Source organism: Jaculus jaculus, chromosome 18 (assembly GCF_020740685.1).
Source record: "Jaculus jaculus isolate mJacJac1 chromosome 18, mJacJac1.mat.Y.cur, whole genome shotgun sequence".
Lineage (NCBI taxonomy): Eukaryota > Metazoa > Chordata > Mammalia > Rodentia > Dipodidae > Jaculus > Jaculus jaculus.
In genome coordinates this window covers 30,665,061-30,689,144 of record NC_059119.1, presented here as the reverse complement: position 1 = coordinate 30,689,144, position 24,084 = coordinate 30,665,061, and the positions used below count along the sequence as shown (strand labels likewise).

The 24,084-nt window shown below is 49.2% G+C and overlaps 1 protein-coding gene across 2 annotated transcripts; it reads right to left on the bottom strand.

Annotated features, from left to right (window-relative positions):
- Positions 1-321: 321 nt before the first annotated feature.
- Positions 322-15,287, bottom strand: Cxcl12 (C-X-C motif chemokine ligand 12). 2 transcript variants are annotated; one of them, XM_045137334.1, is made up of 4 exons: positions 15,176-15,287; positions 11,099-11,216; positions 8,685-8,771; positions 322-3,378 (listed from the first exon to the last, which is right to left on the bottom strand). In XM_045137334.1, the coding sequence occupies exons 1-4, from the start codon at positions 15,237-15,239 to the stop codon at positions 3,363-3,365; spliced, it is 285 nt and encodes a 94-aa protein (XP_044993269.1). In that variant the 5' UTR covers positions 15,240-15,287; the 3' UTR covers positions 322-3,362. The 2 variants fall into 2 exon arrangements, with proteins under 2 accessions (XP_044993269.1, XP_004658116.1); XM_004658059.2 differs by lacking the exon at positions 322-3,378 and adding an exon at positions 3,387-6,041.
- Between the last annotated feature and the right edge of the window lie 8,797 nt (positions 15,288-24,084).

Here is a 24,084-nt window from a genome sequence, read left to right as displayed (position 1 = left end):
CCCTCGGTTTGCCTTCTACCAAGACCTGTGAATGCAGGCTGGTCATCTCACTCCCACAGCTGTTGGGCACTCTTGGGACCGTGTACCGAGCTACTTCTTGTGTCATAGGGGACTTGTGTCATAGGGCTGGCCTCTAGGGAGCCGTTGCAGGTCACCTGGAGAAAAGGGAGTGTATTTCCCTAGAGCCTTGCCCGGCAGTAGCAGTTATGACTCTGCTTAACCCCAGTGGCTAGGATTACGCAGCCCCTCAGAGTGGGGTGTGAGGGAGAGAACAAAACAAGTGTGAAACACCCATGTGGCGACGCTTCGAACTCTTGGAGGTTACACTTGAATACAGATCTTTATTAGAAAACTGTGAAGTGCAGATACATCTTTTTCATTGGTAGGACTTCAAAGTAGAAATGGTTGTTTCTCAAAGAATTGTCTCGTATTTAAAAAAAAAAAAAGGAAAAAAATAAAAAAGAAGCACACACTGCATACAGAAAGCTGCCTTCTCCTGGACCATTTTTCACATTATCTGGGAGACTCAATCTAAACAATGCAAAATACAGTATTCATCACACGTAACACTGAACCCATCGCTGCTCAGAGACTGAGAAGCCAGCAAGGCGGTTTTGTTAACTTGGCAATGTCAGTGGTTTACTGGGGTGGGGGACAGGGCGGATTTAGAAATTTCTAGGAATTCCCTTAAAATCAGGGAATCAGGGAGCTGTGAGGGAAGAGAACAGGACACCCCAAGTTCTTATCCAGTTGGAAAGGGGTAACTTCCAGTAAGGGAGCCCCTTGGTGAGAAAAATCACACCATGGGAAAGGAACCTAAAGCAAAAGTCCCAAGATGTCTGGCCACCCCTGGGGGGAGACTGAAAGCTTTTGCTATTCAGACCCAAGGATCAAAGTTGAATCGTTCCTCTGGGGGAACAGGTAGGTCAGCCCTGGGCTCTCCTTGCTGGAGTCTCAGTGCCTGGCGGGCGCCGACCACAGAACAGTGTAAACAACACAAGGCACAGATTTGGGGTTCCAACACAAAGCAAGGCTGCGTGCCCCCAGCCCCATCCCGATGCAAAGACTGGCAATAGAGGGGACAGCCACACATTAGGTTACCAGAGCCCAAAGGAATGTTGGGTGCAGGCAGAACCAGGGCCAGCAGGGACAGCTGGGCCAGTCAATAATAGTTCACTTGATGGCACTTGACTTGTATTTTGAAAGCAAAGCGGAGATCAAGGTGGGGAAGAGACTTTTCCTTTGCAAATGGACTATTTAAATGCATATTTGCTTTAGACAGGCAGTCTCCAGTTAGAAGCTCACTGTTAGCAGAGGAATTGTTACACAAATAATTCTCCCAGTAGTTCCTACCCTTCTGGGTCTCTATCCCCTATGGAGGAGAAATAGAAATGGATCTTAATTGCACTTAAGATTTACAACTGTTGATTGTTTCCTCCCAGCAAGATTGAAAGGTCCAGCTTCATAGATCTCAGGGAAAGAAAACTAAATTTTCCATGAAGATTTTTGAGTATCTTAGGTTCACTAGAAACAACAACAACAAAAAAAAGCTTTTCAACTAGAAATTCAATCAGTTATTATATATTTCAGGAATGCTAAAGTGATTGGAGTTAATTTCAAGAGGGTTTAGAAATTCATCCTGCATCCTTATAAAAGATCTGTATCTGTAATTTATAAAGACCCTCCTCCCCCACAGCCTAGTTTTTCAGTCTAACTTGACTGACTTGAGAAATGTAATTTTTATTTAGGGGAAAATCTTGAATAGATTTGCCTTTTTATTTTATTTTTATTATGAGGAGTCGATTAAAGGAATACTTACAAACACACTCTACCCATAGCGCTGATAATGCTATAGATGATTAAATCTCAAAACACCTACCATTGAAGGGTTTTTTTTTTTAATAATTTATTTTCCCATGTTACAGGAAGAATCTAGCCAACTGATGGGTCTCTTTACTTTTCATTCTATCCTTTCTTCATTTGAAGAATCTTAGCAGAGCCTTGGTCAAAGAAGAAAAATGTTAGCAAGATTAACTTCAAATGCAGCCTGGGAAACACCTTCAGACCCTATGTATGGAACAGTGGTAGGAATGCCCCTGTCCCAGCCTGTCCTGGGGAAAGGGAGACTTGTGAGATAGGGGTAGCCTCCCCTCTGAGAGGAACGTGCAGCTGGACTCAATAAGGCACACGTGGCAGCAAATAGGTCACAGCTCCGCAGTAAGGTGAGAGAGGATGGATGGCACTGCCCAGTGGTGAGAAAGAGGAAGTGGCTTTAACTGGGGAAGGAATCTTCTGTTCAAGATTGGTTATTTTATGGATTGGGTATAAAGCATAACAATTAGAAAGAATTGAGAATTCTTGTTCTTGCCCCTCCCAAACGCTGAGTTTGGTGACAGGAAAATGAAACTAGTTTTAAGATATCAACAATGACGGAAAGATCGAGGGCCAAGCAGTTCTCGAGTACACAAGTCCTCAAAATCACGAGACTGAGGTCGGCTCTGCCGCTTCAAACCACATTCCTTTGGGCTTTGCCTGCTGAGTCACCGAGGCTCTGTGATCAGTGGGTTCATCAGAGCAGCTCTCATTCTCACAGCCTCGCGGGGAGTGGTCCGAGGACGCCAGGGGCCCCTCACACCCAGCCTTTGCATAGGAGTTGGAGACAATACACATCAAGACATTGGTCACAGATGAGGACACGCATGGGCTTTGAACAAGAACACACGGTTGGACAACAGACAATATTCCAAACAAGACATAGATGTGCACAGTGATTCCAGGGACCACCAGTTGCTTCCCTTTCCTCCTTGCTGCCCGGTTTGAGTGAAAACTTTCATCTTGAGAGTCCTTTCTCAGGGTCACGGGGGACAGTCTTGGAGACACATGATGATGGATGAGAGACAATGGTGAGAATGATGGGATGCGAAGAAGAGCGTGGGGTGAGCGTGGGTGTTACTCTGCCCTGGCCTCATACTTCTGCCTCACTGGGAAGCCTCCAGGGGAGGCGACCTGGTTCCCATTCAAAAAGCCTCCTGTTTCATCAGCTCAGAGATACAAGTTAGAGGAGCCCCTCGGCAGAGGAGGGGCTCTGAAAAAGACTCTATTACAAAGGAAATAACATAATGGCCTTAGCTAGTTCCTGTTGCCAATGACACTGGATAATGCTACTAAGTGAAAAATAAACACCATGTATTTTGCTACATAATCGAATAGTGAAAATACAGCAAATTGTGCAAAACAAAGGCCCTTTGGAAAATGCCTTTAGCCCTGCCCGGGAGCAGAGACATGGCTGCAGGCCCTTCCCTAACACTGACTTCAGACCTGGGCTCCTTCTGTAAGGTTTCCTCAGGCGTCTGACCCACCTTTCACATCTTGAGCCTCCTGTTGACAAGAACAGAGGAGACACCATTAAGGCAGATTCCCAGCACGTGTCTGGGACACGGGGTCCCACCCCAGCAGGTGGCTAGCTGGCCGGCAGGCAGGAGCCACAGGCACCCTACTCCTTTACTTCCAGTTTGCAGAAAATGTCTTCTTTGTGAGTCCTAAGAGAGTGGGCGGGTGAGGGGACACAGGTGGGGTTGAAGCAGAAGGATCAGATGGTCACGCGAGGCAGAAAAGACAAGTGGACTGACCGGGTAGACATCGCAAGCACAGGGTGTGTCAGACACAGAGGCGGGGCGCAAGGAACACGCAGCGAGGCTCGCAGCCTTACCCTTGAAGACGCTGGGGAGGGGGGCTGTGGCCGTCCTACCCCACGAGTGGCGGGATGTGGCGGGGGCCACACAACCATCCCAAGTGATGGCAGGTCCTTGCCATCCCTGAGCATGCCCAGGCCTCCGAACTCCCCGGCAAGAGGCACTTCTCAAGCTTCCATCAGCCACTCATTATTCTTCTTTGGAATGCCTAGGTTGGTGCCACACCACTCCCTGTGATCTTTGACAATCTCGGGAGGTGGCCCCATGGGCTTCGGGCCCTCACAGAACGCACTGGTGTTGGGCAACACCAAAGACTGTCCCTTACCCTTCCTGCCTTCTTAGAGGAGTTTTAATCTACCACTGGATCAGGTTACCTTCTTTAGATTTTTTTTTTTTTCTTCCATGGCGACCGACCATCCTCTGCAGGTTTGATTGTCAAATAGCAGCACTTCATAAGCATTTTATAAGGTATAGAGAGGCCCCACAGAGACATAAAGACCCGTGGTATTACTTAAGGAGTGGTCAGTTCTCTTAGCCCCGGTAAGCCAGCTCCCCCTAGCAGTGGGAAGTAGGGGTATGATGGGAAGCAAGGTCCCCTGGGCACTGCACAAAGTGATCAGCCACCTCAGGACCAGCCACCCTCTCCTAGGCAGAGCTGCTGGTTGGGCTTTCAGGGGTTCTTTTATGACAGTAAAGAGACCCCAGCTAAGGCTATATAGACCCAACTTCCATCTGGCTTCCACAGGAAGGATGACAATAGCCCCGGGCAGTCCAGACAGCAGATTAAGATACCTGAAGAAGGGTGGAGGGAAAGGGGGAGGCAACATCCCTGCCCACTTGAAGTTCCAGCCTGCTAACGTCCCCAGAGCTGAGGAGAGGATCCCGGCTGGCAGAAGTGCTCAGATAAAGAGACAGAGGTAGACAAGAGGGTCTTCCCTGAAGCTCTCAGCAAGACACTTCTCCAACAAGGAACACCACGGGCTGTGTTTGCTCAATGCTGGAATCATAAGAGACACAGTAAAGGGACACAACACTCAAGGACCAGGAGACTTTAAAGCAGTGTCCCCCAGTGGGTTTACTTCCCCTCAATCCATTTGCTCCATCCTCCAAGCATTTCTTCTTTCTGCATCAATTTATGAGATTTTGCCCAGAGGCCTGGGGTACAGGGCGTGTGTGCGTGCCTGCGTGTGTATGTGTATGTTCATGAGGTGGAGGGAAAGGGGGACAAGACATCTTTTTACAAAGCACTACTGAAATTGGGACCTTACTTTCTCATGTGGTCTCCCATCCTTTCAGTCCAAATTGGCAAAAACAATTTAAAAAAAAAAATACTCAGACCACAACCACCACAACAAATAAACCAACTCGGGCTTAAATAGCTGGAGGAGAGGACCAGGGATAGTCTAGAATAAGCCATCAGTCACTGAAGGTAGATTTCCTGGGAGTGAGGACTGAGGCAGCTGTACTGTGGCATGGCTGGCATACTGACCTGGAAACCTTGCAGGCAGACCCTGTAACAAGGTTCCAGAGCGTATCTGTCCTCCATGTGGGGCACCCGTTTCAAGACTCTAAAGTGAGTTGTTCAAAGAGAAGGCTCTTTGAGAAGCAGTTCACGCCTGCTCTCTGCGAATGGGGCCCTCTCTTCTGCTCATCCCACAAGGTCTGTAGAAATCTCCCCACGCTGGGGGCTAAAGCTGCTCACAGCCAAGGGAGGATGGTTGAAATCCTTCCCAGGCTTCAGAGAGGTGGAGGGCTGGACAATAGGCAGGCCAGTTATTCCCTTTCCTGAGAAGGCCGCAAGGGGTAGCGTGCGGCTGAGGGCAAGGCCAAACACAAGGTACATGCCCCTTCCTGGCTGGGCAGAGTAGTACCCCGGTCTCCACAAGAATGCTTTGGGTACAAGCTGTGTGAGTTCCATGCTCGGGGACGGGAGAGGGTCTCTCAGCTCAGGGCCAGTCCTGGAGTCTGGGGCCAGGAGAGGTAGGACCTGAGCATTGCAGGCTCTGTCTGCATGCCCAGCGCCCCGCCCCAGTCTCTGAGCACCTACTTGCTTCATAACTTAGCAGACGCAGAAGGGCCTTAAAAAGCACATAAATACAGGAGCCAGTGCGGCCACCAGGGCAGGAAAGTGCTGGCCCCCATGAAGTCTGAGCACCTGCCCAGGGTATAGGGTCTGCCCTGTAGGATGGGCAGAGCGAATTTACAAAGCGCCGAGAGAAGAGGGCACTGCGGTCCATCTGGAGGAGGAAGAGAACTTAGTTTTTCCTTTTCTGGGCAGCCTTTCTCTTCTTCTGTCGCTTCTTTTTTCCTATCTTTTCTTTTTTCCCCACTTTTTCTTCTCTGCGCCCCCTTAGATAAAATTAGTAGAACCATTAATCATATTGCAATACACAGGAGTTCATCTTAGTTTGCATAATATTTAGCACAAGCCCACGAGTAACAGGTATTGTCTTTAGTCTGAGGCCTGGAGGCCCCTGGGCAACTTCATAAAATAAATTTGAACCCTAGCCCACACCCACCCAAGCAAAGTCAGAGAGACTTCCTTAGTTAAATGACCTGGGAACTGCTTACAGTCACTATGGTTTCAACAAACTGAACCTGGTTCCTGCTACGCCAGCAAGAGTGCCATTGTGAGCAGGAATCCACATTTCAGAGGGTATGGAAGGGTGCCCAGGGCCTGCCTTCCTTTGCAGTACAGGGATGAACCCTCTGCCTGCTCTATGAGAGTCTGCATTTCAAATCAAAGCAACCCTTTGGAGGTAGGAGGTCCCAGGTTCAGGTGGCCCTCAGGAGAGGAAAAGGCAGTCTGACCGACCCCACCTCTCTCTTCTGGATGCTGCGCAGCACCCCTGGGGATGACCTGAGATTATTCTAGAAAGCTAGGTAGAGAGATCGTTAGCAGTAGTTTATTAGAGCAACTGGCTTGTGACGGTCACATTAAAATGATTCAAGCTGAATGGTATTTAATGATTTATGGGATAAGGCCACCTGTTCCCACAAAAGCCTGATATTAACTGCGGCCTGGAGTCACAGGATTTTTACATGGGAAAATGGGAAAGCTTCATATTACTGGAGTTGAGTCTCTGGGGATTACATGAGGTTGTTAGGAGAACTGAGGAGGAGGAAGGGGAGGAGTAATTAGTGAGTCAAATATTATTTGTCAGAAAACTAGTGTTTTACTTCACTCGGAGGGAGAAAAGCAAAACTCTTGAGCTGTAGGCATCGCCCGCTCAGGAGAAAAGCAAGCGTACTGTCTCTCTCCAGTGGACTCTGCAAAGTGACCTGTCAAGCCAGCAGGCTAGCTTGCTTTCAGAGTCTTCAGAAACATCTGTGTGCTCCATCTAACTACTAATGAGTTTTAATTGGGGTAAATAAATTCCCACATACAGTAGGAGGTGAATATCATGAAAACAATTAGCATTTTATTGCTGGTGCATATAATGTCACAGTTGATACAATTTTGGTACAAGTGAAAAAATACACTGTGGCTTACATTGAAAAGCTGAAATCACATTTATATATCATATATATATATATATATATTTTTTTTTTACAAAATGTCAGTAGTTTACGATCATAGATAAATGTATCTACTGACATTATCATGGCTCCACTTCAAATATATGAATTGTTTGACTACAAATATATTCTGAAATACATTTGTTTTCTAAAGAAACATTTAAAAAAGTGCACAAAAATATATGTAAAAAAGAAATGCCTTACAAAGAGTTACAAGTACCACCCGGGCCATCTGTGGATCACGTGTTTGCACGGAGGAGGTTTCATCTTGCTCCCATTTCTGATTGGAACCTGACAGCCTTGCTGTGGCTTCAGGATGGGGGAGGGGGGACTGCTTGAGAGCAAGATGCTGGTTTATTTATTGTTCGACTCCTGATATCTGAAACCTCCGAGTTTGCATGCCGACACAGTATGCGCAGGTTTCAGAGGCAGTCAGAAAGAACAAATGTCTCAAAGAAAGACCTCAGATTGACTATTACATTTACGAAAACTCTGCAAAGCCTTGCGTTTTATGGGGGAGGGGGCTGGGAAGAGGGAGCACGATCTCTTATTGTCCAGGAGAGGTTGGCCCCTCATTCTGAAAGAAGCTAAAAAGAGATCTCACAGAGGGCCCGGGTGAGGGGAAAGGAGGAGAGAGGAAAGAGAGAGAGAGAGAGAGAGAGAGAGGCAGGCAGGGAGCCCCAATCAGTCTCCCCCTGCTGCGTGGCACTGCTCAGACCACAGCAGTGAGAAACAGAATGGGATGCGGCATGCTTCTGGAGGTCTGCAGGAGCAGGAATGGCCAGGAGAGGGTCTCTGAGCACACCACCCAGGGATAGCTTTTACAGGGAGCTGCTCCACCCAGGCCAGTCACTGAACTTGAAAGAGGACGTGAAGGCAATGGGCACTGCCCAGCCATGCTCTGTGTGGCACCCAGAGGGAGGCATCCTTAGAGGGGCACTCCCTACAGTACCTGCCCTGCCCTCTCCCTCTAGACTCTGGAGGAAGGATACGTTTCTGAGCTCCCTGCAGAGCTACCACCCACCTGTGCCCAGAGGCCCTCTGGGCACGAGGGAAGGATCTCCCAAACAAACTGAATACAGATCTCAAAGTAATCACCGATTTAAAAACCAAGACTGAGGATGAGGCTCTGATGATGATGATGATGGTGCTGGTGGTGATGGGATGATGAAACTAATTGGTTAGGATAATACAATTTTTTAGAAAAAAAAAAAAAAAGCAACCTAGTTATAAAAGCTCCACTGTGCGTAGGTGAGGGCATAGATGCGTACAGCTGCAATGTCGTACCGTATGTGATAGGTGCAGTGTCTATGTGCTGGCTACTCTCCGCACAGACCCCGGTCAGCACGACCCCACAGGCCCGCTCGGCCAGGGTTCCGGCCCTCCCCCCCCCAACCCTGCCCTGTTCATCTGTCCCGGATGGCAGCCTTCCTCAGGGGTCTACTGGAAAGTCCTTTGGCCTGTGGCGCTTACTTGTTTAAGGCTTTCTCCAGGTACTCCTGAATCCACTTTAGCTTCGGGTCAATGCACACTTGTCTGTTGTTGTTCTTCAGCCTTGCCCTGTCGGAACAGAAGGGGGACACTGTACAGCCACAGCCGGCAGGCATTCATCCTCCACAGCCAGCTGAAGACCCTCCCTGAAGGATGCAGGAGCCCTCTCGGGCAGCCTCATATCGGAACATGGATGCTCAGGCACGCTGCAGAAACACAGCAAGGGCACCGTGGCAGGTCCACCCTCATGGAGACAGGTAAGTGCTCAAAGCTCTTCCCAGGTCACACCAGGGAGAAGTCACAGAGGGAACATTTGAGCTTCTGCCCCCTGAAGGACAGGCAGGAGCTTGGCAACTGAATAAATCAAGGGATGTGTGTGTGTTGGGGGGGGGGCAAATACAAAGAAGGGGTCAAAGAACCTAGAGATGTGGAGGAACAGTGGGGACAGGATGCTCACGGAGCCAAACAGAAGAAGCCAAGGAGTCGGACTTCATGAGGAAGGTCAAAGCAACATCTGAAGAGCTTGACAAGCACCAGGAGCAGAGGTTTATTTTGATGGGCCATCTTCATAGCACATAGAATAGATTTGTGATGGTGGAGGAAAAACACAATGGTCGATCAGTGAGGAGAGAGACAGTGAAAGAGAAGGGGACAGAACAGATCAGGGAGGGGCAGTGCAGATGATTTGCCAGAAAATAGTTTCCAGGGCAATTTTACAGGTCCACAGAGTGTTTCATGGTCTCATTCAATTTATTGATTTGTGAAAAGAGAATGTGTGTGTGTGTGTGTGCGTGTGTGTGTGTGTGTGTGTAAGGGAGAGAGAGAGAGAGAGAGAGAGAGAGAGAGGGAGGGAGAGCGCTACAGCCAGAACCAGAGTATAAACACACCAGCACCTCCTGCTGTTGTACATGAACTGAACTGCAGATGCGTGTGCCCTTTGTACATTTCACATGGGTATGGGTACTGGGGAATCGGACCTGGGCTGGCAGACTTTGCAAGCAAGTGCCTTCAACCACTAAGCCACCTCGCCAGCCCCACATGGTCTTATTCCCTAAGGCTCCACTGTATGCAAACTCTAGATGAAGAGTTAAGCTTTTCCTTTAGTTGCCTCTCCATAAAGTTCTGGTTGCCAAGAAACCTCAAACACCCTAAGAACATGCTTGCCTAGCCACTGAAAGACATGCAGGGACACCTAGCCCTTGCCTAATGGCCCACAGACAGCCTAGGGCCTTCTTCAGAAGAGATATGACTTGGAGCAAGGAGGAAAAACCTGGACACAACCATTTATTAATTTATTTTTTCTTTCTTTCTTTTTTTGGTGGGAGTTGGGAGGTCTGTCCTTCCTCTGGCCCAGACCCGAGGATTGTCAACCCAGAATAATAGATGCAATGCAGGTTCATGTTAGCTAAATCCACTGTCTTTAAAATATCCTTCTCACCAGATGAATTATTTTATTGTAAGCAAAGTAGTCAAAATATATTCATCCTCTAGAGCCCTGAGACATATTCTGCATAACTAATATTTGCAGCAGGAAAAGCTAGAAAAGGAAGAATGGTGGAGGAAAAAAAAAACTTAAAGTGGTTAGTGTTGGGTGGAAAGTTTTAGGGATGGTGTATCTTTTATTTCAGTTATTGTCCTCACCCCATTTTTTAGCATTAGGACTTGTGAGAACTGAATTGCCCTCTCCTAGGTAACTCTGAGCCCTCACCATCCTGGGCGTAGACACAGGCTACACAAGGACAGAAAAGTCAAATCATGGACTCCAGAGTGTTTGGCCCGTCTCTGCCAGTCTCCTGTAAGATCTTTGTTTCTGTGGATGTATGACTTGTGATTTTCTTCTTTCCCACATAAATAAAATCAAATGTAGGTAGCTGTCATCAATGTCACACAAAACAAAAACAAAAAAAAAAAAACTTTTTTTTTAAAAATGTATTTGAGCAAAACAAATATAACTAAGTGAGCTAAAATTCTGATGTTCCACCAAATGGTTAAAAATTGCTTCAATTGTAGGTCTTTCAATCTTCTGTTATGTGAGCAAGGATTAATACAGGCTTGCCAGGCCTGAAACTCGTTGATCAGATCAGATCAGATATAACTGTTAACTCGTAAAGGGCTAGCCAAGTTACTGGGCTTCATCCAACCTTGGCCAAGCCCAGGGCTCCTTCAGTCCAGCAGAGGCAGCCAGTTGTGCAGAAAGAAGCAGCCTGGGAAGGAAGGACGAGCAGCACCCTGAGCCCAGCAGGGTTCTAGAAACAATATTAGATTTTGAAATTCATGTCTAATGACACAGGCAGAGTCTTTTTCTTCCTAATAGTCGCTACTACTTGTGCCGAGTTGAGATTCTGTACACCAGTCCCATCAGTTAAGTATCTTAGGAGTTTGGGTGGAAGACTTACACGATCTGAAGGGCGCAGTTAGGAGTGTTGAGAATTTTCAGATGCTTCACGTTGGCTCTGGCAATGTGGCTTTCAAAGAAGCGGCACGGGCATCTGTACCTCAGGCTGACCGGCTTCCCTAGAGGGGGCAACGAGAGAGAACAAGGTCATCTGTTACCCTGCTGGGCACTGTGGTCCCAGGCCTGTGATGGTGTCCTAGTGGGAGGTGAAGGGTCAGGGGCAGTGGTAGGAAATACAGGCGTGGTGGCGCACACCTTCAATCCCAGCACTTGGGAGGCGCAGGTAGGAGGATCGTCTTGAGTTCGAGGCCACTTTGAGACTACACAGTGAATTCCAGATCAGCCTGGGCTAGAGGGGACCCTACCTGGAAAAAGCCAAAATGAATTACAGGCTCCGGGTGCATTCCTGCAGAGACCATTAGCTCTCCAGGGCACCACTGAGGGATCAGGCTCAGCTTTTCACATTGAGGGGCAAGTACCTGGGAGAGCTGCACCCTAGGGGAGAGGGGAGATTAAAGGAGAAGCTACCTGCTCAAGCATCTCAAGATAAAAGTAGGAACTACAGGAGATACTCCTTTCAATCAAAGACACTGAGGTTCCCAGTTTCTCTTTAAAGACTTCCCAGGGAAAGAGGAGGTGGCTTTATCCTCCCTTCCCTTCCCATCTGGCACAGGCCAGCAGCTCTGGGGAACGCTGCCCTCCCCCACCTGCAATTTCCCCCCTCTCATTCAAGCCTAAACCCTAGAAATCACAAAAGAATCCAGGCTGAGTTCCTACCTGGAGTACCCAGAGGCCAGAGCAAGGGCTCACCTTTTGCCTAAGTCTCCCATAAGAGTGGAGTCAAATGTAGCTGGTACAGGGATGCCTCACCTCCTGGATCCTATTACCATCTTTGTTTGCCAATTCGCCAATTTGCAAAATGCCATAATTGACACTCATTAGTGTAAATTAGCAAAGGGCTCTTTTGGAAACCCTCTAAGACTCAGCCCTTTAAGTCTCGAATTGCAGGCCCTGGAGGGCTGGGATTTGTGAGGGTTTTTTTTTTTTTTTTTGGTTTGTTTTTTGTTTTTGATTTAAAAAACAAAAACAACAATTTTCTCTGCAGATTTTACTCTAGCTGTATTTAGCACACCAAATATTTGAATTTGCGGATCATTTCATCAAGGATTAAATGTGTGTGTGGATGAGACTATTTTAGTCCAGGGACTTTTCTCTTTCTTTCTTTCTTTCTTCCTTCCTTTCTTTCTTTCTTTCTTTCTTTTTTTTTTTTTTTTTTTTAGGTTGCCTGTGACAGAGTTCCAGGAGGCCTCCAGGTGTGCTGAAGTAGCTGGGGAAGTGGGTCAAGTCTCTGCTTTTGAGAGATTCATCTTTTTTCTACAGGCTCTGTGTAGTTGAGTGATGATGTGACTTGGGAGCAGCAGTGTATTTACCCCACCAAACCAGAGGAAGGACAGACCTCCCAACTCCACAAAAACAGAAAGAAAAGGAAAAAAGAAAAAAAAAAGCTACATGCAATTTTTGAAAACCTTAAGAGCACTTGGCATCAACTTGCAGTAAAACACCTTTGGTCTATTGCAGCCTCTGTACAGGGGAAGTCAGTGGCCTGTAACCAGACCACTGGGAAAGAGACCCAGGTGGGGATTGGGACCGACGTGGCAGCCTGGATAATCTAGGAGGCGAAGTGCCTCCTCACAGTGCTGCTTCTCCGGTACCCCTGAATTCCTCTGGGTCCTCTTGGGAGCAGTAAGCAGAACCCCAGAGCCGCAACAATCCTGACGAACACAGTTCCAGTGCTTATGCTCCTGGTGGGCATGACGGATGCTTCTCCTCCAAGTCACCCTTCCAACCAAGCACTGGAGGTTGCTCCGAAAATCGGAGAAGGTTCCTAGCTCAAGACACTGCCCCCACGCCACTTCCTACCAGGGCAATTCCTATTCCTTCTTAACTCCAGTTAACTCCAGGACCTCACTTTTGGCGAGTCTAGCAGAATGTTTCAACAAGCTTCCAGAGGGATCAAACCTCCGGACACTCTCATTCGGAGAACCCAGAACCAACCTCATGTTCTTTCCTGCTGCTCTTTGGTCAGCATCACCACCAACTTTTCCGTTTTTGATGTAACTCTGTGTACAAGCCAAAGTCCTGACTGGCTCCTAAGTCGCCCTGGACTTGGGACCTGCAGAGCTTGGCTCAGGGAACAGTTGCCAGAAAGCACCTCATTCTCGTGCAGAGGTGGAACCCTCTTCCCAGTGAACATGGGACAAAGGCTCCCCTCGAGATTCAAACAGGGAAGCCTGGGATACTCAGGAGCCAGCTGCTTAACCAAGTCACCTAATAGGGAAGGGCATGAGTCCTAGCAGAAACCTCCACACTGAGCCTTGGGGACTGAGTGGGGAAATAAAGGACAAAATAAATTCATTTTGGTGGCATGCGAGCAGAAAGGGTCCTGCCTGGGAAACAGGACATTGGCTCCTGACTGCAGACAGCAACTCTGAGATGCGAGCAATCCAACCCTTTGCAGGGTCAGGAGACGTCTGTGGGTGAAGCAGCTCACTTTCTCTAGGCTTCCTCGCAGGAAAGCGTATGCCCAGGGCTCCAGGACGTGGGGTCCTGCATTGGCATCTGCACACACACACACACACACACACACACACACACACACACATCACGAGGTGACACTTTCTGAGAGACGTGCGCTAGGACATTCCCACCCTCACCAGCTAAGCTAACCCGATTATGAATTCCCAAACCAAACCAGAGTGCACCCCTGATCCCAAGACACGAGTCAATGGAAGATGCCACCTCCCAAACAGTTTCAGCAGCAGAAATATTCGAACTTGCCCTCCCATACGCTTTCAGACCGCATTTCCCTGGACAGGTTAGCCCAGACTCTTCTACCAGGCTCACGAGAGCCCAGGTCTCACCCACACCCGGGTCCCCCTAGCACACCGTGGGACAGAACCCAGCCTAGTGCTCAGGGCCACGCGGGCCGTGACCGGCCCACGGGGCAGTACCAAGAGCGCAGTGTCCCTCGATCCACTGCAGGAAATTTCTCGGCCAAGGACGGGCAGCAGCCCGAGTGTGGTTTTGTACTGTGTGTTTAGAGGCGATGGCTTATTTTGTTTTGACCAGCGGTGTCCTATAACAGCGCCGCGAGTTTTCTCTTAGGCGTCAAAAAGAGAAGAAAAGAAAACAGAAAGAAAGCCCGTTCCCGGTGAAAGGGGACACCACCGTTCCCAGTGGCCCAGGGCCTGGAAGATTCTCTTGTTCCATCCCCTTGTAGAGGTCCCCTCTGCCGGTGGGTGACAAAAGCGCCTACCTGCAGGTGTTTTGGGACTGGGGGCGGGGGGGCTGCGTGGCTCCAACGACCCCTGAGGGCCTTTCTCCAGTGACCCGGAGCAGAGGCGAGGAAGCAGTGGACGGTCACGGGCCCAAGTCCGCGTCGCTGCAGACCACCGAGCCGTGCAGAAGCGCAGCCCTGGCCGGTGGCGCAAGTCCAGGAGCTACGCTGCTCGGTTCCCCGACGCCTGGCCCCCGCCCCCTACCCCGCGAGGGCGCGCCAGCTCTAAGGGCCACCCGGGGCCACCGCTCCTGATCTCACAACCCCAGTCCCCAAACTTCGGGCGACCTGACCGGCTGTGCAAAAGCGCTCTCTTCCTCCCGCACCGCCCCATCCGCGATCCCGGGCTCCGGGGCCTCTGGAAGCAACTCGGGAACACTAAGGCACGAGTGGAGGCTGATCAGTGCCTGGGATCCCGGGACCCCGTTGCCACGCGCGCTCATCCCCGGCGGACACTTGTCCCGTTATCCCGCGGGCACACCCTCCGCAGCCCGCCCCGGGGTCCTCCCGCAGATGCTGCATGCAGGGCGCACCACCTCGGGCGCTAGGCAGGCAGGAATCGCGGGCAGGGCACCCCCGGAGGGAGTGCGCCCTGCCAGTGAGCTGCTCTGGTCTCCGGGTGGCCGGCGGCGCGAAAGTGGCGCGCGGTCGTGGTGGCGCGGGCGCGTAGCCAGGGACCTCCAGGACGCCCGAGCCCGGGGCCCCGAGAGCTGCCCCGGGCGGGCGCTGAAGCTCACTCACCGTCGCTGCTGAGGCACAGCGCGGCCAGCACGAGGGCCAGCGCGGCCATGACCTTGGCGTCCATGGCGTGGGCGGGAGGGCGCGCGGGCGGCAGCTGGCCGGAGGACGCGGAGCGGACGCGGTGGCGGACGGAGAGTGAAAGTGCGGCGGCGGGAGGCGCTCGTGGGGAGCTTTAGAGGCGAACGCCAGGCGGGGACGGGGCGGGGCGCTCGGCGAGGGGCGGGCCTGGAGGGAGGGTGGCCGGGGGTCTCCGACGCGCGTCCCCTCCCGCCCGCCACGCCTCCGCACCCCAAGTGTTGGGGCACCCTCCCCCACTGGGCGCTCTGGCCTTTGATCTTCTTGGGACCCCTCGGGGGTCCAGCTCCGAGGACCTAAGCCTTGCCTAAGAGGCTCCCAGCCACGCAGGGTGGCTGGGCTGCTGGGAGACTAGGCTGTCTTGAGGCTGGGCCCACTGCTGGGAGTCGGGGATGCAGGGAAGCTGGGCTGTTGGGCACCTCCTTGTTCCCATTATGCAGATGGAAAGATCAAGGGACCGCGGCGAGGGACAAGGAAGGGGAAAGCTGTGAGATAAGCACGAAGAAAAGACGAAGAAGTCGGGTCGGCTGGGGCGAGGGTTTGTTGCACCCCATCCCATGGTGGCCAGAGAGTCAAGCTGGCTGATCACCCGCCCCGGTTCCCTGCGAAGGCTGGGCTGGGAGACTTAAGTTTAGTATGGGAATGTGATCAGTCTTTGCAGTGGGCGCTCTCAGACAGCGGGTCACTTGTACCCTCCGCAGCAAAGTGACCTTCTAGCCTAGGCTTATGCCACCGTGGAAGGACTCCAAATAGCCCTCCTGGGGCGCACACGGAACACGTGAATTTTCTTAGCCTTTTGCTACTTTGCATCCCTTGTTCGGTCAGCTGTGGAGGGGCTAATCAGTTTTCACCCCTCAGAGTGGAACTGATAAGTTGAATGAGCGCCTAACCCCCCCCCCCCACAGTCCCACGAATGTCCCAACATTGTGTCTCACACGTAGTGCTCAGTTAATGGAAGGTGGAAAAGTTTCTCTCCCCAGAGAAACCCCAAATAAGTAAAAACAAAAACAAAAACAAACAAGCAAAAAACCTCTTCTGGCTCCTCAGGACTATGCTCCCGGAGGAGGTGACCCTTGGGTCCAGAGAACGCTATCCGCTGTCAGCAGGGCTGTGCGCCCCATTTATGGTCACCCAAGACAACCCCTCCCTACCCAAGGGGCAGGTGAAAGGCTGGTGGGCTAAAGGCCCCAGGCAGAGCTTCTCCTTGTGACCACAGGCTGGTCTAGTCACTTTCCCACATAGCTAGGGAATGATGTCGGTTCTGTGCCTATGGCCATCCGAGGGGTCACAGTGGGGACAGACCTCTGTCTCCCAGCAGTCCTGAGGTCCTGGCTGTGGAGGAGTGGGACCTGGGCTCCGGAGCTCCATCTGGAGACTAAAGGGGGGAGGGGCTGTCAGTGGAAAAAATGTTCTAGTCCTAGGCATGAGTGTTTTCCACATGCCCACCCCTCTCCAATAGATTTAGTCCCCTGCACCCATCCATCCATTCGTTCGTTGATCTATCTTATGCCAGGCCGACTGTGGGCTTCAACCTATCTGGAACCCCGCTGATTTGATCCCTGCGCTCTGAAACGAACCATTCTGAGAAGGTCATTCTTGAGCAGCCGGGGACCTGTCTTTGCACTCAGGCTACAATCTCCAAACTTGCGCGCCACGCGCCGATCGCAGCGGCTGGGCTCCGGCGCCCTCTAGTGGCCACGCCTCCCACTGTCCCGGTGGGTGATCGGATGCCAGGAGCGCGGGCTGCTCCTGATGCCCGCACAGCCGAATTAATACGCCAGGTTCCCTAGGCGAACGCAGCCCTAGGCACAGAGGTTTGTTCCTGGGGTCCGCAGCTGTGGACCGCCCGAAGTAAACCGAGTCTCCCCTGTGAGTCTGGCCTAAGCAAATACCAGGTCTCTTGATGTTTGCCACAAAATCAGATGAGTAAGTCTTACCTGCAGCCCTCGGAGTAGGGAGTGAGGGATGGGGGATGGGAAGGGGCCGCGTGGGCAGAGAGGAAAACAGAGAAGAGCCAGGAACCAGGACGTCAAGCCTGGCTGTCATTCCTCCTGCAGACATATCAGAAAGTACGCTACTGTGGGACTCATCTGTGCCTACCCTCCTCCACCCATTCACTAAAATAATTTCTCTATGAGCTTATAGATGTGGGCTAAGTATTTGTAAAACTTGAGAATACGAATGAAAACCTTCTCCTGTCATCTGGAGTTTCCATCTTGTGATGGGGTTGGAAGGGGTCAAGTTCTTTTTTTAAGTTTGTTTTATTTTTATTTGTTTATTTGAGAGCGACAGGCAGAGAGAAAAAGAGGGAAGGGGAGAGAGAGAGAGAGAGAGAGAGAGAATGGACACGACAGGGCCTCCAGCCACTGCATGCAAACGAACCCCAGACGCGTGCGCCCCCTTGTGCATCTGGCTAACCCGGGTCCTGGGGAATCGAGCCTCGAACGTGGGTCCTTAAGCTTCACAGGCAAAAGCTTAACAAGCCACCTCTCCAGCCCAGGAGTCAAGTTTTTAACGCAGTCATTAAGTGCTTTGTGGGAAACGGGGGTGTCATAATTCTAAGAATAGATAAAATCGTTACAGATTTTTACAGTTGGCAAATGATTTACATTGAAAATTCCGTTCAGTCTAGGGTGCTCCACGGTGTTCGGACAGAAGACGCCATTCCTCTTTATAACTTGTTCTATGCTCAGCACGAGGTACTTCCCAAATTCGGGGATGCCCTTGTTCATGTTACCATCCTTATCCAGATTCCTCTGTGGGAGGTCGTATTTCTCATCAAGGCCCCAAACAGCTCACCTTCTTGGTGATGTCTGCCTGTCTCCCACAGTGCACAGGAAGCGCAGGCCTCCTCCTCTTTGGAGGCAAGGTTTGTTATTCTGAGTTCAAGATGGGAATCTGGGGCCTGGCTGCAGAGTTACTAAGGAGATGTGTCCTCATGACCACGCTCTGGATCCCCCGAGCACTGTGTGGATCCTGTCCCCTGTGCTGGACCAGGGCACCCCTCTATCTCACGACTCAGTGGCATTGTGCAGCGTGTGCAAGATTACTTCAGTTGTTATGCTTTCTGAAAACATCATTATTATGTTTTTAGCCTGTTGAGATAAATTCGTTAGCATATGTGTACAGTAAGTAAGAGGGTCTCATTATGACACTTCTGCTTTAAAACACTTTTGTTTGTTGATCTGAGGGAGAGGATGGACACACCAGGGTCTCCTGCCACTGCAAATGGACTCCGGATAATATGCACTGCTTTGTGTATCTGACTTTATGTGGGTGCTGGGGAATCTCCCCAGTTAGGCTTCACAAGCAAGCATGTTAAACCTCTGAGCCAGCTCTCTAGACCCCTCTATGATATTTCCCTGCATGCACATAATGTACTTTGATCATGCACAGCTCTTCCATTAGCCTTCCTTATCCTTTCTCTACTTCTCCTGTCCCTTCCACAGCTCTAGTCCATCCTCATTTAGTTTCTTTTTTAAAATTTTTTCATTGACAACATCTACACTTACAGACAATAAACCATGATAATTCCCTCCCCTCCCCCACTTTCCCCTTCACAGCTCCGCTCTCCATCATATCCCCTCCCTCTCTCAGTTAGTCTCTCTTTTATTTTGATGTCATCGTCTTTTTCTCCCATTATGAGGGTCTTGTGTTGCTAGGCACTGCGAGGTCATGGATATCACGGCCAATTTCTGTTTGGACAGTTGGATTGTAAGGAGTGGTACCCTTTGTTTGGCTCTTATATTCTTTCTGCCACCTCTTCCGCAATGGACCCTAAGTCTTAGAGGGTGTGAGATGTTTCAGTGCTGAGCACTCCTCTATCACTTCTTCTCAGCAGTATGTTGCCTTTTGGGTCATCCCAGTGGTCACCGCCATCTGAAAAGAGAAGCTTCTCTAAGTGAGAGTAGCATTAACATATGAATATGAACATTAAGTATAGTGCTTTCAGGGCAGTTTAGCAAGGATAAAATATGCACTTATCCAGACAAGAGCAGGCTTTATACCCCTAATGGTCATGACCTCCCCTGCCATAGGCTTTTGATTAGGTTTTCAGTACCAGGCATGTATTCCCTCCCATAGAGAAGGCCTCCAATCCAATTAGAGAGCAGTTGGTTTCCTCCAGAGCAGACATGCCACTATAGCACCCATTAGGTCATTTGGCCTGTCTGGCCAAACTTGAGGCTTACAGTGTCCACTGTTTTCACTGCGGATGACTTCTGTCTCCCATAGGGCTGCTGCACTCAGTGCAGCTTTTTCCAGCTTTTAGTTGGCTGGTCTACAGGGAGAAGGTTTTCAACTCAGCACCAGCTTGACTTTTCAGTGACCTTGCTGCCCACACACATGAAGTCTTAAACAATAGGGTCTTACCATCTGTTACTCATGGGAAACCAAGGGCCTTGGCAATAGCCTGTAATGTTTGGGAGGCAACAGGGACCTCCCTGGTCCCTGGAAGGTATCCCATCCCTGACACTGAAAATTTTCTAATAGCAATATATGGCTTCTGGATATGCCATTATCTAAAAAAGTTGGCTTTCATGTGTCTTATTCAGAATATCTTGAATTTTGATTGACCCTCCCCCACCCTTCTCTTAATCTCTTCCCCTGGCCTCACTTAGGCCATTCCACTCCCTGTAATCTGTGCTTCTACTTACATATATACAATACCATCCCCTAAAGTCCTTCCCTCTCCTCCCTCCCTTACAGTCTTTTTCTAGCTTATGAGCCTCTGCTACCTATTTTTGGTTCCAGCTCACACACAAGTCTAAACATTTGTAGCTAGGATCCACATATGAGAAAGAACATGTGACATTTGGCTTTCTGGGCCTGGGTTACCTCATTTAGTATAATCCTTTCCAGATCCATCCATTTCTCTGCAAGTTTCATAATTTCATTTTTCTTTACTGCTGAATGGAACTCCGTTGTGTCAGTGGACCACACCTTTATTATCCATTCACCTGTTGAGGGACATCTAGGCTGGGTCAATTTCCTAGCTGTTGTGAATAGAGCAGCAATAAACACGGTTGTGCCCGTATCTCTAAGCTAGTGAGTAGAGTCATTAGGAGTGCTAAAGCTGGATCATATGGTAAATCTATTTTTAGCCATCTCAAGAACTTCCACAGTGATTTTCACAATGGCTGTGCCAGACTACATTCCCACCAACAGTACAGGAGGGTTCCCCTTTGTCTGCATCCTCACCAACATTTATTGTCATTTGTTTTCTTGACGATAGCCATCCTGACAGGAGAGAGATGGAATATCAAAGTAGTCTTAATCTGCACTTCCTTGATGGCTCTTTTAGTTTCTTGTCCTTTTCTTTAGATTCCACATATGAGAGAAAACATGCACTGTCTGTTTTTATGAGACTGATCATCTATTTTCCTGCAAATGACATAACTGCATTCGTTCTGGTATGAAGATTTGCTTTGAATATACACCAGTTTTCTTTATATACCCATGGGTGGCACCCACGCTGACTCCATCATCTGGCTACTTTGAAAACTGCCACAATAAGGATGGGCATTGAAAGCATTATTATTTTTCCTGTTTTATTTGAATATTTTTGGTTTTCTCATGTTTCCTTCTTAAGATTCTTTTCACCACAGGTCAGAAACTATAACAATAATGATGATTATGATGATGATAAATACAAAGACAAAAGAATAATGTTTACACCTAATCACATTGAGAATACCAACAGAGAGAAATTGTGTCAAAGGATAGATTAGTGAATAAGAACATGTGCTGGAGGGCTGGAGAGATGGTTTAGCAATTAAGGTGCTTGCCTGCAAAGCCTTAGAATGCGTGTTCAAATCTCCAGGTCCCAAATAAGCCAGACACACAGCGACATAACACACAATGTTGTGCATGTGCCCAAGGGAGCACCCACGTCTGAAGTGCATTTGCAGTGGCTGAAGGCTCTGGTGTGACCATTCTCTCTCTCTCAAATAAAATGAAAAAAAAAAAAAAAAGAATATGGGCTGGAGAGATGGCTTAGTAGTTAAGGCACTTGCATGCAAAGCCAAAAGACCTGGGTTTAAATCCCAGTGACTCATGTAAGCCAGATGCACGAGGCGGTCCCTGTGTCTGGAGTTCATTTACATGGTCTGGAAGTGTTCTCATTCTCTCTCTTTCTTTTATCTTCCTCTTTCTCTCTCTCTCTGTCTCTCAAATAAATAAATAATTTTTTAAAGAAAAGAATGTATCCTTCCTTTAAAAAATAAATAAAATGTATCCTCAAGAGAGCAAGATTCAGGGACGCTTGGAAAGCACTGGGACTACCTGTGTCAAAGCCAAGTGAGTAAATTACAGGATTCCCAGAAGCCAGCGTGTCCACAATTAGCTATTTATAATCAGCAGGGGACATAAGCCTTAACTTTGTAATGTATTAGCAGAAACATTCTACTGTGATTGCGGGCAGGAGGGGAAAGTTGGTCACTCATGTACTTGTATATGAATGCAGTTTGTATGATACAAGATTTTTAACCAAATAAAATGTGTCCTTCCTTGTTTGTGAGTCTTGAACGATTCAGAAGAATCGCTCACTGACTGAAATACATGGGAACAGGCTAATTTAAACCCTGTCTACCTCTTCATAGGAGGCAGGCTCAGTTACTTTTTACCAAGACCAAGTGGGCAGAATAAGCCCCCTCCGCGCTCCCCGCCTTGGCTTTAAAGACACGGAGTCCGGGTCTCAAGGTGACCGATTGTTTGGCCAACATGGCAAAGTAGCCACGGACAAAGGCCCAAGTGTGTGTGACCCATGTCTCTGAGTTCTAGACGATCAGCAAACCATGAGAGCATGCTTGGGGACATGGCTCTTCTGTGACAGTCCTTCAGGAACCTCTTGAAGTTTGGTAGCCACGGCTCAGCATCTGTTGAGCTGGTCACACTTTCCTTGACTGGTTCTGATGGCCTCAGACGGCAGTTCTGCAAAGCCCCAGGCCACGCTATGGGGAGGGCCTTAGGGAAGTTGATCCAGTCTTCGGTAGCTTTGGGGTCCAGGTGCAGACTCATCATCTGGGGACATGCATGACCACTAACCCAGGATGAATATCTAATGGAGCCTTGCTTAGAAATTGATGGGACAGTGTAAAGCAGGGCTGGCATTTCCTGGGACATCCCCCTGGAGTTGCAGACTCCCCCAGAACTAATGTTATACAGGTACCCAAAGAGCTCAGGGCTCAGGCCTGTGACCTGGCCCATAAGCACGGGGCTCTTCCTGGACCTCATCCCCAAACCCAGTGGTCAGACCTGAGTGTGTTCTGCCACTCTATACCTAGCCCCCACTCCTCTCTCTTGCCATCCTGCCTCTGGGCACAAAGGGCTCCGTAGCTAAGGCACCATCAAAAGCTCGAAACTGGAGCATAATAGTTGCCTCTTATCTGGGGTTTCATTTTCTGCAGTTTCAGTCAGCTACATCCAACCAAGACCTGAAAATGCTTAGTGGAAAATTCCAGAAATCAAGAATTTGCATTTTAAACTGTGTGATCCTCTTTGTGATGGAATCTCTCTCTTTATCGTTTTTTTCAGGACACGAACTATTCTTTTACCCAGCATATCCCTGGCTGCATATATTACCTACCCATTTGTCCCTTAGTAACCGTCTCAGCTACCAAATGGAAACCCATGCTATATAAAGGGCCTCTCATTACCCATGCTATCAAATATCTTGGAACATATGCCCTGTGGGTAAGGGGAAAGACTACCGTGTGTACCACAGTCCACTTACCACAAACCCAGCTGATAGGCAGCAGGAGCTCAGCAGTAAATGTAACATGGAATAACTGGCCAGCATTGTGCCTCTCATCTCCTTTATTCTCACACCTACCCTATGAGGTGGTTCCAGTGTTAACCCCACCCCTCAACAAGGGGCCTAAGATGCCACTTTGAATAACCGGGGATTTAGATCCCCTCTGGAGGAGAGTTGCTCCTGGTGGAGGAAGAGAATAGATTTGCTATACAAAAACCAGGACACGGGGCTGGCGAGATGGCTTAGCAGTTAAGCACTTGCCTGTGAAGTCTTAGGACCCTGGTTCGAGTCTCGATTTCCCCCAGGACCCACGTTAGCCAGATGCACAAGGGGGAGCACGCGTCTGGAGTTCATTTGCTCTGGCTGGAGGCCCTGGCACGTCCATTCTCTCTCTCTCTCTATCTGCCTCTTTCTCTCTCTGTCTGTCGCTCTCAAATTAATAAATTAAAAATAAACAAAAAAATTAAAAACAGGACACCTAGTTAAAATTGAGTTTCATATTTAAAAAAGAATTGAGTTGGGGGGCTGGGGACTCTAGCTCCATGAATGAGCACTTGTCGAGCAAGTGCAAGGCCCTGGGTTCAGTCCTTGGCACTGGAAAAATAAATGAGTTGGGGCACAGAGGGTTGGGGTGACTCAGCCGGCCACAGACTTGCACACAAATGAGAGGACCCGAGCCCAGAGCCCTACTCCCCACGGACAGTGCTGGGCAAGGGCGCGCAGACCTGTTAGCCCAGCTCCAGGGAGCTGGAGCTGGGAATCTGTGTGCTCTAGGTTCAGCGAGTGACTGTCTCAAAGAAGAAAGTAATACACACACCTGCACACACACTTGTGCCTACACACATACAAGCTTGTGCACACGCATGCATGCACACCATCACACATATGCATGCACATGAGTTGGATCTTTTTTGGTGTTATGAGCACAAGGAGATTTCATGTTTCATGGGTCATATTTATGTTGAAAAGAATTACCCATTATTCATCTGAAATTCAAGCTTGTATTTTTCTTTGTATAAAAACATTTTTTGTTCATCATTTATTTATTTGAGAGTGACAGACACAGAGAAAAAGACAGATA